At 36.9% G+C, this 13970-nt stretch overlaps 1 protein-coding gene across 3 annotated transcripts in view; it reads left to right on the top strand.

Moving 5' to 3' along the window:
• The window catches only part of NLGN1 (neuroligin 1), a 384318-nt gene that overhangs the window by 141112 nt on the left and 229236 nt on the right, over nucleotides 1–13970 (top strand). For 2 of the 3 annotated variants that reach the window (XM_069975171.1, XM_069975173.1), the window contains one exon: nucleotides 7182–7241. The exons of the other annotated variant lie outside the window; for it this stretch is intronic. In XM_069975171.1, coding sequence (XP_069831272.1) covers nucleotides 7182–7241 — 60 coding nt within the window. The remainder of the gene's footprint in view (nucleotides 1–7181; nucleotides 7242–13970) is intronic. 3 annotated transcript variants of the gene reach the window in all.

The raw sequence follows: 13970 nt of genomic DNA, 5'->3' as shown, positions 1-13970 counted from the left end.
CGGCCCAAAAAACTGTGAGGATGTAGAGGTCTCATGTGGCTTGAGGCATACTGCTGCCTCTGGCAACAAGCATGACAGATATAATGAGCAATTGATGGCTCCCGGCTTTGTCAATCACAGTGCTGCTATTAACTGCATGACCTCCTGATTAGGAGCGCATACAGTTAAGAGGCCAGGGTCAGCACCTGGTGGCACTTGCCGAGGTGCTGCCGCTGTCCTGGGCTGTCAAAGAAAGCATCTGGAGTTACAGTAAGTTTCCAGACGTGTGTCTGGAGCTTTCTGGAATTGTGGATGCCCCCATAGGGTTTTTTGGGGCACCCAAGCCAAAATTCCAGACGAAAATAAGAAATGATCTACAAAGTACACAATACTACTCTATGGGTCAGGAAACTGGTCTGGATTTCCTCATAAGACATCTAGGCAGATTTTACTGACATGTTTAGGGGGCACAACTATGTATTTGAACTTAATTTTTTTCTTTACGACATTAGCATATTTTACTACTACTTTATCAGCACCAAAATCTTTCATGCAGTCTTTGAAGTAATTGAAATCAGTGGATCAAAAAGAAAGCAAAAGTATATAGAAGTAATCTGGTTATGCTTTTATTTTAAAAGGAGAAGTCCGGTGAAAATTTTATTAAAGTATTATATTGCCCCTCAAAAGTTATACAGATTACTAATAAACACTCATTACGGAATATGCACAAAGTGCTTTTTTTCCCTGCACTTACTACTGCATCAAGGCTTCACTTCCTGGATAAAATGGTGATGTCACTTCCTGGATAAAATGGTGATGTCACGACCCGACTCCCAGAGCTGTGCGGGCTGTGGCTGCTGGAGAGGATGATGGCAGGGGGACACTGAGGGACACAGGGCACTGTAGGGACACTGAGCATTGTGACATCATCATTTTATCCAGGAAGTGAAGCCTTGATGTAGTAGTAAGTGCAGGGAAAAAAAGCTCTTTATAAGCATTTCCCGTAAAAGTGTATATTGAGTATTTTGGGGGGCAATACAATACTTTAATAACATTTTTCACTGGACTTCTACTTTAAGGCACCATGGAAACAAGGAGTTCTGTAGTGGACATTCAGTACATTACACTTTTAGGCAGGGAGACATATCTTGTATACCTCACTGCTCAGGTACAGATATACATGGTATTGTCACTAGCATTCTGTTTTGCCGCATACTGTACTACTAGAACGCATAGTCCAGCAAATCTGACCGTAAGCCATCAAAAGCAGTGCTGGTTTACCTTTCACAGGAGCCCCTGCTCCTCTTAGTATTTTGCATGGTGCTCTGTGCTGGTTGTGTACAGTGCATTAACGCAAAATAAATACCATGTCTAAATACAGCCTTATAAGCATAGACATATAATCTTTTAATTAAGCAGTTATTTAATTTGATGGAAATGCATTGGTTCTTGGTCTGTGGCTGTTCTATAGTTTCTACACTTAGCCAAAAGGCAAAGAACTAATCCATCATTTCTATTACAGTATGTATTTGTGAAAGGCAGCACTACAGACGTGATGTGAATTTAGCCTTCCTAGCTGCATTGTGTTTTCCCATATTGATAATGGAATGGTCCTTAAGTCTTAATTTAAAGTGTTTATCCCCTTACATTAGGCTCTTGTGGACCACTAAAGATGTAATAATCATCAATTGCCCTTACTGTTATTTTTCCTATGAACACTCACATGTTCTGCATTTATGAGAGAGGATTAAGCCTAACAAGTCTTAAATGTTATGTGATATTTGATGATTTTCCACATACACAGTGTTTGAGATAAAGATAGCAATATGCAAATCATAATATTCTGTGTAAAGTTTAATTAACTGCAAAATCTCTGAGGAAACTCCTTATTTACTTGTGCTGGCGCATGACGTACAGATCATAGAGTGCATTGGATTCAAGATATACATGCTGTGTTCCTATTAGACTTTTCGGCTTTATTCTGTTTTTAATCACACATAAGTAAAACTCAAAGTACTGTGATATACTTTTTTTTTTGTTGCTATTTTCCATTAATTTTGAAAATATTCCTGGAATTCCCACATTAAGATAAAGGACTGTGAAGTTCACAGCCAGTCACTCCTCTGCAGCACTTCCATACACATGTATGTATATTGTTGTACATGCTTTCTGTGTTATTTAGTTTAGATAAGGTTCCTTTTACATCAGCCTTGTGGTTTCCATTTATAAGGAAGAATTCACATGTTTGGCATTCTGGAGCCATGAAAACACTTGGGGATACCACAAGCATTTACTAGATGCAACAAGCTGCGTTTTACCCAGTGATCTATGCAGTGCCACACTGGATGAAATTGGGAATGGAAGTAAATTGATTATCGCTTAAGTAAAACAGACATGTGTGAACCCAGCCTAACCTAGCTATGAAAGCTAAAGACAAATCCTGACAGGCTTCATAAAATCTTTCAGGCTTTCATTGGGGGTTTGGTTATTTTAAAGGCAAGAACATTTCCTTAAATCATGATTTTTAACTTAAAAATAACTAAAAGAAAATGGAAACAAAATGAAAGTATGAACAGTGGGAGTCTTGGCAACCACTTTTCTCTTGTTTTTCAACAAATTTGGATATAGTGCGATTCACAGTAGTGGTCTAAGGATGTTCTGCCTATGCCCTACATAAAACAACACATACAGTACAAACATGATAATGTTACTATAGGACTAAAAAAAAAAAAAGTAAAAAATGGAAATGGAAAAGATACAAAGGTACAAAGATGCAAAGATACAAAGACAGGCAACTAAACTAATAAGGGGAATGGAGCATCTTAGTTATGAGGATAGATTAAAAGAATTAAACTTGTTTAGTCTCGAGAAGAGACGTTTAGGAGGAGATATGATTAATTTATTTAAATATATAAATGGCCCCTACAAGAAATATGGGGACAAAATATTCAAGGTAAAACTCCCTCAAAAGACAAGGGGGCACTGCCTCCGCCTGGAGAAAAAAAAGGTTCAATCTTTGGAGGTGACAAGCCTTCTTTACCCTGACAACTGTGAATCTGTGGAACAGTCTACCGCAGGATCTGGTCATAGCAAAAACAGTAGAGGGCTTCAAAACTAGCTTAGACAAGGTCTTAGACCAAAATAACATAAATGCATATGCATAGAATGTACCCATATTCCATCCCCCTTCCCTTCATCCATCACCTCCTTGTATATCCCCCTTCCCTGCATCCATCCCCTCCGTGTATATCCCCCTTCATCCATCCCCTCCTTGTATACCCCCTTCCTGGCATCCATCCCCTCCTCGTATATCCCCCTTCCCTGCATTAATCCCCTCCTCTTATTCCCCCTTCCTGGCATCCATCCCCTCCTTGGTTGATGGACATATGTCTTTTTCCAACCGTATTAACTATGTAACTATAAAAAATAAAACATAATTTATTTCCCATACCTAGCAGCAAGTGATTCAAGTCAGCTTCAAATGGGGTAAGGTCTTTGGATAGATCTTTAGGGCCAAGGGTCTATGAAGGTTTATATGACACTCTAATAGACGTGTTCACCTTGTTTAGTATACTGTGGACATTGGGAAACATTTATCAAGACTGGGGTACTCGTATGCTAGTCTTAGATAAAGTTCTGACCCCTTTTTCCATTTGCATTTAATTAGCAAAGCTGGCTGGCCCTGCACAATCATTGCACTGAGGATTCCACCTGCTCTAGAGCAGGTGTAGATTTTTGCCTGGTTTATGCTTGTTTTTAGGTGTAAATCCTGATAAACTAGGTGTGGGAGGAGATCAGGTCCCCCCCTTGCCACTCCCCCCATCCGCCTATCAGGAGAGCGGGGGGTTACGGCAGGCATATGCAACAGAGAAGGCAACAATCTGCATCCCCTCCATGGCGTATGCCAGGGGAGCATCAATAATAAATCTCCGCCAATGTGTTGCAGAAAAAAGGCAAAGAAAGGCATGACAACTAATAGGCCAATATATTTCCCTCTGGTACTGATTTCATCAGTAGAAAGCAATAAGGAATAGTTTTAATTTTATAACAGTAATCGCTCAAGTGATCTTTCTTTATGTGCTTAATTGTAATCCTTTAAAATGAAGGAATTTTTAAAATCTATGTGTAAGGAACATCATGTTGTTCTTGTCTGTAGATGTCACAAGTATTCATTTTATAAAGAACTAATTAGTATATTAAATGACTTTGTCATCAGGCGATATTATCTTAGTGGAAAATAATAATTATCTTTTATTGTTGTGTGCTGCAAAGCAACAATCCTGCAATTAATATTTTTAGCTTTTTTTGAGCTCCTTGAGATTGAGATATTGTTAATATGCCAATTCATTTACATGACAATATTTGCTACATTACCAGTAATATCTTTTCAGGAGTCACACCTTTTCCACTGCATTCCATTACATAGTTAATAAACAGTAATGTGTAAATGATGCTATAAATTATTTGTGATTGTGACCTTGAGTATAAAAGTTCTCAGGAACAAAAATCATTTTTACCTATTAATATTTTAATTGAAACGGTAATTAGAGGAAATAATGGAAAATAAAAATGAATCTATGACAATAATTTTACTGTAATGGAATATAATCTATGCCACGAGTAGGTGCAAGAAAAAATGAGTCTCCGTATTCCTGAGTACAAAAATTTGCAACTACTGTACTATGACCAGCAGGTTTTGATAACTAATAATAGACTCATTACTATTTTTATATTAAATATAACATTACTGAAAAAGAGCCTTCATATAGCCATATGGAACTAATTGGGGGTATATAACTTAGCAATCATGTTTTAGTATACCTAATGATCACATTCTAGTATAATATTATGTTATGACTTGATTCTCACTGTATAAAACATCTTTTTTTTTGCCATGTAAGGACTCCTCTTATTTTTGTTTTGTTTTTGGCACCCTATGTTTTCTTACTTTTGTATGTTATCTTTTTATTTTCCGTTTCTGAAGAAGGGCTATGATACTGTTGCAGAGTTCCTTATCTTTAATCCAATAAAATAAAATACAAGTTATTAAAAATATTCGGTGCAAGTGGTTTAAGCCAGTTTTGGTGCAAATATTAATTCCATTGCATACATGGGTAATTCCTATGCACTTGTAAGATTTAATATAAGTAGCCATTCATCCAAAATTTCATATATATATATATATATATATATATATATATATAGATAGTGTCCCCTTAGCATATGTCTGGTTGGTCTTCAACTAGCCTTTACTGCCCCAATGTACTAAAAAAATTGTTTTACTACACTTAAGGCATACATCTACCACTAAATTACACATAACCGTAGTGTGAACCCAGGCTAAAAGGTAACAGAGTCATGGGGGTCCACTTGTTTTGTACTACATTAGGATCTACTTTAGGGAAACAGCAAGGTTCCCCAAGGTCTTTTTTTAGCGTAATCTCACAGCTTGATAACTGGAAAGGAATCATTCAGTGCTTTTGCTTAAAGTATCCTTTTTAACTGAAAGATGTGTTCCATTTTATGGATGGATTCACAGTAGTCTGTATGTTTTTATGTGTGGAATAGATTGAACAATCTGTTTCTCTATTGACTTTTAGTGTGAAAATGCATAGGGTAAAACCTATGTCCCTGAAAAACATATGTTTTCAGCACATTAATATATGTCTCTAATTTGGACATTTTTGTATATTTATTATTTTAATTTACACTAGTTAAACACTTGAATTTGAAAGTATACAGTAGTTAACATTAAGCGATCAGCTGTACTTTCGACCCTCTTTCATTGTCGACAAGGTTTTAATTTAAATGTCTCCAAAGTCCTGTTATCTTTCTTGTAAAGTAAAATATCGGTTGTTATACAGAGCTAAATAATACATGATTATTGTCACTAAAATGACAGCAAAAATATATTTCTAAAAGTGCCGGAAGGAATGTGTTGCCTAGTACATATTATGGATACTTCCTACCAACAGGAGCTTGTTTATGATTTATTTTTAGTAGGTGTTAGCCTTTGGTGTTTTTTATGGTGGTCTAATCATATTTCTCTTTATTTCTTTTTCAGTGACAAACTGTGAAAAAAGGGTTTACAGTGAAAACACTTGCAATACCTATACAAATTTCTTTTAATAATTAAGTTCTCAATTTCATGAACAAACATGCCATACTTCAAGGCAATGTTGTAGTTTGTGATTTTAACCTTGTGGTCGGACGGAATATTAATGTTTACATAATATTTGATTTAAAAATCACTTTTAGATACCTTTAGCTTGCTCAGAGCTAAGAACAAAAAATCTAGTCCAAAGTTCTAGTCTAAGATGGAGATTTTTAAAGACGGAATATGAAAGAGGCTGCTGACATATTACGCCTTTATTGTCCTGAGGAGTTTTAGCATTTTTTTTAAGATACATCATCTTGACAGAAAGTATATTTACTGAACATTGCCAGTTTTTCCTTGTGGACTGTGTGTTGACGCAATGCATGTTTCTTGATAAAAAGCTATTGACATCCACCTTTTCATCTCCCACTTGCTTTGTAGTGCTATTTTTTTATGCATGAGATGGTTCTGTTTTATTTTCTCCTGCAGCTAGTACTAACTTGAGCATCTTTGTTGTTGATATTGTTTTGTGCATGCCAAATGTTTTCACACAATGTGCAATGTGCTTCTGCTTCGACATGTGTGGGCCTGAAATGCGTTCTAATCTTTCTTTGTGCTCATCTGTGTATTTTGATGATGTTGCAGCTTTGCTAATTTAACCAATATTACAAATGACTAAACTGATTATACCCTAACAACAAAATGTATAGCAATTTTTGACTTTTTTTTGTTACTATGTAACAGTTTTTTTGCTACATTTTACTATTAAAATTCCTACTGTTATATGAACAATGTTTTTTTGACCAAAATATTGATGTTTAGCAGCCAGGTCTGCTGTTTTTTACAGTCAAAAGCTGTACAATGTTACATTTAAAAATATGCTCTGCAATAGTAGTTAGTAAATCTGAAATGATTTTCAGTTTATAGTAACAAATCCAAGGTTATTATTTTAGAGTTAGTATATGAGAGGACAAACAAATTCTTTTTGTCTTTTTGAATATGTTGGGGATGTGTTGTACAGTATTTTGATGTTTTTCTTCTTCTTTTTTTTATATATACTATATTCTTGAACTGTTTTGCTCCATGTTTTCATTCTCAATCCTAGGTCCCCTTACAAAGAAACAGACAGATGATTTAGGTGATAATGAAGGTGCTGAAGATGAAGGTATTTTTTTTGCCAACAAACCGATTTGCATGACAAGGAATCCCTGCAAATATATCTCCTTTACTTTTTCTTGACTTTTTGTCTCTATTTTGAAGAGTTTTTCTTTTTATCCCATTTTTTGATTGATGTGTTTTGTCTTCTTGCTTGTTTTATATTTTTTTCTACATTTTTTCTCAAATGTTGTTGTTGCGTTTTACATTTTTATGCAAACAGTAAGTGTGTACACCAAAGCTCTTCTTGTTTTCTTGACAAGAATTTTTGATAACTTACATCCCACTTCTTGAATATATTTTGTGAAATCTTTGAACTAACACTGTTTTAAGTCTCAACATACCCTTTTTTTTGCATGTTTTCTAACATTCCCTGAATATATTAATTTAACTATCGCTAATGAGAATATGTGGTGCTGTCTTTTATTTTCAAACAAATGTTTTTAAGATTAATAATTTAATTATCCAGAAGTTTGATGTTTCTTAAGATTTTTTTGCCAATCTTTAAAGAAATACCAACACATTTGATCAAGAAGCATTGTGAGCCTGAATCCAGCCTATTTGTATGTTCAGAATTCAAAAATGCTTTTATAGTTTAGATACTATTATTTGACCAACTGAAGTGTATTTCCGTAGTGCATATCTGTGAAAATATTTTGAAGAATATATAATAAAATTTTAAATCTAACATGCTTCATTTAAAATGCCCCCTTTGTATATATCAGGCAGTCCAGCTCTATTTCTCACTGGGGCAGTAACTAAGTGCCGGAGAAAAACAGTTGTTTGAATTGATCCTGAACATTTGATTGGGACACCTAATAATATCCATTTCAATCCAGATGCCAGATCATCGGACAGGATGGAAGGGGGAAGCGCATTTTGCAATGTTCCTCTTTCTGTTCTGTCTAACAACTAATGGCTTATGAAGAAAATGGATAGAAAGCCTGATAACAACTGATGCCTTTTTGCTATCAGTTGTGGCATCAGTTGTTATTAGTTTTTGTTAAGGAGAGAACTGGATCGCTTGATATATGTGAAGGGGGTCTAATAAGTTGATTACAAATTTTTCTTCTGCTCAGTGTCCAAGTAAATTGCCAAAACATACTAACTATACCATAACAGCCCAAACTAACCAGCTTCATGCTAAGTTCATGCACAGTAAAATTAAAGCAAAATATGACTGTAAAATAAGAGGAAAAATTGCCTTTTTATCTAAAAATGTCGGGCGTTAAATCTACGGAAGAATAATAGTCTGTACTTACAGAATATATGTGGGCAGATGTCTGTTTTTTTATAGGCTTTGCTGTAACATATTATCAGATAAAGAGAACAGCCATTCTTTGCCTTGTTTTAGGCTATGTTCTAACTTTGGGAACATATTGGGCAACAATGGCTCCCGAAGTTGGACAAAAGCTTCACGGTCATATCTTTCTTTTATTTTACTGTCTATGAACCTAGCTTAAGGATGCCCTCACACCTACCGACTCGCAGCGTTAATAACGCTGCGAGTCGGCTAGGTCTCGGCAGATCACTGTCAGTACATACACGCAGTGGTCTGATTGACTGCTGCATGTATGTAAATCTGCCGGCCGCTTAACCCCTTCTGATGCCGGCCGCCTACCGCTCCACTCTGTATACATACCTCCTCGCTCCACGGTGTCCCGGCGTCCTGCTCTCACGCCCAGCCAATCAGTGTGTTGCCCTGCCGCAGCCACTGATTGGCCGGGCGGGAGAGCAGGACGCCGGGACCCCGTGGAGCGAGGATGTATGTATACAGAGCGGAGCGGGAGGCGGCCGGAATCAGAAGGGGTTAAGCGGCCGGCAGATTTACATCCACGCAGCAGTCGTTCAGACCGCTGCGTGTATGTACTGACAGTGATCTGCCAGGACCTAGCCGACTTGCAGCGTTATTAACGATGCGAGTCGGTAGGTGTGAAGGCACCCTAAATGTAAATAAAAAACACAGTGTGAACCCAGCCCCAGATAAAGGCTATGTTTATGCTAAGAAAAAAAAAAGACATTCCCTTTCCTTTTTAAAATGACATCTGTTATTGCCGCATTTTAATTGACCTCAATGGTTTATACACTGTTTTTCTTTTTTCACTGTCCTTTCACGGTCTTTACAATTAAGGTCAATGGACTATTCAATTAAAGACACACCCAAGGACAATTAGTCCACCTAAACTAGAATAATGTACCAGCAACCATCATTGCACTGGTGGCCAAAACGAAATGACTGACATCATCTTGACCACACAATGATGGATGCCATTTTATAAATGTATAAATGCACAGGAAAAAACATTGTGGGAATATAGGCAAACAGTGATTTGGTACTTCCATTTAACATTAACTGAAAAAAGTCTTTAATTATTCCAAAACATATGTAAACTTTTATTGCTCATGATCTCTCATAAACCAATAAACTTTCCAAAATGATAGCTATCAGGAAACAATCAATTATATTGGATCTAATTGACATAGCAAATGAAGCACAATGGTTTTCTAGATTGTCTTTAGTGACAGATTGAAGAGTGTACCTATAAGAATCTAATTACATGGTCGTTTCCACTGATTTATGAACCATCATGCAGTGAAACGACGTGTACTGGTAAGAGAAGAGCAAAATTTACCCAGATCTGGAATAAACAACTATTTTGTAAGTACTCTACAATGCCTAACTAGTTTAACAGTAGTACTAACATTTCATTACTGTTCTCAGTGGGTACTCTGTAATTCTATGTAATTTTAATTAAGGAAGAGTTCTGAAACAATCTCCCTCTGTGTTACCTCCAAGCATACAATTAGCAGTGTACAATTCTGCTGTGAACATGCAGCTAATGATTTCAAATTAATAATTTATCTTTCATTCCTTAATCATATTAATGTCACAATCATGAAGACCAAATTATCAACAGGTGATGTTTAGTAAATCCTTAGCTATATTTTCCTGTTGTATTAAACCTCAAAACAATATTATAGGACAAGAAAAATAAATAAATATAATATACTTATTGCTTACATATAATGCATACAATACATGTAGAACATTCCTATTAAAAATTTGGATATATATTTAAATACATTTATTTATTATTATTATTATTATTATTATTATTATTATTATTATTTATTTCTATAATTTAATTTTAAAGCCTAGTTTTTAGACTGGAAATTAGTCCACATTGCGCTTCTCTGCAATATGCAATGTCCAAGATTATTAGGTGAATCTACAGTATAATCATATGGAATACAGCTTATTTGTGCCTCCATGATATAAGGCAGTAAAGCAGGCCACATGCTATACTTTTGTAACCTACATTAGTTTTGAACTAAGGTATATTTCAGTTACAATTTGTGTTACCTTTGTTGCCTGAATTATAATAAATCTAATAATATAGCAGCAGGACTACTTTAGGTCATGCTCCATCCACTTAGCAAGTGAGGTTTATGTTTTACAATGTACCTATACCTTTAACTTCATGAGTCATCCAAACCATTTTACATACTCACAGGTTTGCAAACCTTTAAGCTATGTTCACACAACATCAAAAAAGAAAAAAGGCAGCCACCTTTTTCTATTAAAAAGACGTTCGTTATTGCCGCAAGGTAATTGACTTCAACTCAATGCATTGAAGTCAATGGAATGACGGATGTCCTATGCACACAGTGTATAAAATGAAGAATGTTGTCAGCACGGATGTAAAAATGATGATCATGTCAATTATTTTTGAAAGTCTATTGCAAAGAGTGGACATTATTTTGATTTTTTGTTTACACATAGTTTTCTTTTTTTATCGTCCTTTCTTCGTTACTATTAAATGTAATTGACTTTTCAATTAAAGACAAACCCAAATGACAATTAGTCCAACTTAATTAGAATAATGTACCAACAGCATTCATTGCACTGATGGGTGACCAAACAGCAAAATGACGGGTGTCATTTTAAACTCAAAATAACGGACGGCATTTTAAACGGAGAGGAAAAACCATTGTGTGAATGTAGCCTTACAAAGACCTCTTCTTGCTAGCACAGCCATCTGCAGTGTAAAACACACACCTCTGTTTGGGGCTACGTTCCAGCTTTGGTCGCACGACACAAAGATAACGTAACACCTATTGTTAATTAATTGTGTCGCATTTTGACTGCGGCATAACATGACTGCAGTATCTCAGTCACACAAAATTCTTAAATGATTATTGGTCGCAATTTACTTGCTACTTCCCTGCGACTGTAAATAACATTGCACAAGTTGCAAGCTAGAAGCACAAATTATTTTGTTTGCACAACTTGAACTTCTAAAGAACGGGCGTAAGGATAACGATATGTGAACACAGCGGGCAGCATTGCATTGACTTCAATGCAATGCCGCTCTTGCAGTAAAGAACGGACGCTGAGGCCATTGCAATCAGCGTCCGTCAGTGATGTGTGTACCTAGCCTATGGCTGTGTTCACACGCATGACTCTTAGTAAAGCCAGCTGGCCCTGCATCAGGTGCAGGCTGTGTGCAACAAAGCTACACCTGCTTACAGCAGGTATAGATTTGTATCATGATTTACACATCAGAACAGGCATAAATCATGATAAATTACCTGCAGGAGAAGGCAAGGTATCTGGTTACAGCAGGTTAGACATGTTCACACATGGTATTTCCATCAGTTTTTTGGTCAGTCTTTTTTTTTAACCAAAACCAAAAAAGAATGGAACTGACATGGCAAAATTATAATGAAAAGATTTGCACAGTTCCTGTGTTTTTAACCCACTCCTGATTTTGGTTGAAAAAAGACCGACCAAATAACTGTCAAAAATACCATGTGTGAACATAGTCCTAAGCCTAATTTTAGTTAATGGCAAGAAAGAATAGTTGATACTACTGAAATGTTTAATGTTTTTTTTTCTAATAAATAATTTTTCTTTGCAAATCTCATTAATGAAATACTGTGTGTAATCTTCAGATGTGTCTTCGGAAACCCGGAAACCAATTAAGGGAGTCCTTTTCGATACTCCAGCCACACCTTTAAGTTTTCTCTAAGAACAGAAACTGTTAGTAACAACTTTCTCTTGGCGCAGGAAAGAACAGAAACCACTTCTACTGCAGCAATGGCAAAAAAACACAGCAAATTTATATATATATATATATATTAGAGATGAGCGAGTAGAGAAATATTCGACTTTCGAGAATTTGAATCGAATAGGCACCAAGATTCGACTATTCGAACAAATATTCGATCCCATTATAGTGTATGGGAAAAAAAATTGAGGCACTTGGAAATCCAAATTCAACCACTTGGAGGTCACCAAGTCCCCCATGAAATCTCCCTAAACGATGCCAACACCTCCGGAGTGACACTGTGACATCAGGGGGAGCATGCATGGGTGCACCCAACACCCCAAAATCGCACTATAATGCCACTCTCTGCAGTTGCGAAGGAAAAATATTTGCGTAGTACGCTTTACGAATGTTTATGGCAATGTTCAAAGATTTTCTTTGTATTTTGTGCGCAGCGTTATATACATGATTCCAATGTGCGTCCGTAGAGCGCCACGTTATTCGCGCGTATCACGCATTACGCTGTACGAACACTAGGCCGCAGCAAAGCAGAGATTAGGCAACTGGAACTATAGGTATCACATGCCTTTTACTGGGCAACTGGCACAATAGATATCACTTGCCTTTTACTGGGCAGCTGGCACAATATGTATAACGTTTACGTGCCCTTAGTGGGCTAAACCTGGGACACTATAAGTCACTTGTACACACAAGGTACTGGAATGAATACAGCTGCTGATGCTGCTGATGCTGCTGATGCTGCTGCTGTTAAATCATCTATGTCTTAGCACTGAGAAGTGCTTAGGATTCAGAGATTACCTTTTTCGCTGGATCTTAGCCCTGAAAAGGACTTTTTGGTTCTGTAGTAAGCCTGCCTAACCAAAACGCTACTAAAACCTATCAAAGATCTATCCCTGGCTAGGTTGAAAGTGCATTTGCATTCGAGAGGCGAATGTCAATTATTAAATATTCGAGGTCATGTGGTTCAGCCATCCAATGAGGGTAGACGCCGTTTTCGCGCTGCGTGTGTACCTCCAGGGTCCCTCATGGTCTCCCTGCATTACGATTTCATTAAAAAAGCGGCAAGTGCAATGGGGGGGCTTTCGAATGTTTCCCGTCACACTACTCAATTGTATTCGAATCTTTCAAATACCGCAATATTTGATCGAATACCATCTCGATCGAATCGTATTCGCTCATCTCTAATATATATACACTCACCGGCCACTTTATTAGGTACACCATGCTAGTAACGGGTTGGACCCCCTTTTGCCTTCAAAACTGCCTCAATTCTTCGTGGCATAGATTCAACAAGGTGCTGGAAGCATTCCTCAGAGATTTTGGTCCATATTGACATGTTGGCATCACACAGTTGCCGCAGATTTGTCGGCTGCACATCCATGATGCGAATCTCCCGTTCCACCACATCCCAAAGATGCTCTATTGGATTGAGATCTGGTGACTGTGGAGGCCATTTGAGTACAGTGAACTCATTGTCATGTTCAAGCAGAAATCAAGACTCATCAGACCAGGCAACGTTTTTCCAATCTTCTACTGTCCAATTTCGATAAGCTTGTGCAAATTTTAGCCTCAGTTTCCTGTTCTTAGCTGAAAGGAGTGGCACCCCGTGTGGTCTTCTGCTGCTGTAGCCCATCTGCCTCAAAGTTCGATGTACTGTGCGCTCAGAG

This window comes from Dendropsophus ebraccatus, chromosome 6 (assembly GCF_027789765.1).
Source record: "Dendropsophus ebraccatus isolate aDenEbr1 chromosome 6, aDenEbr1.pat, whole genome shotgun sequence".
Lineage (NCBI taxonomy): Eukaryota > Metazoa > Chordata > Amphibia > Anura > Hylidae > Dendropsophus > Dendropsophus ebraccatus.
Note: the sequence above shows the minus strand (reverse complement) of the source record. Positions and strands in the feature narration are given on the sequence as shown.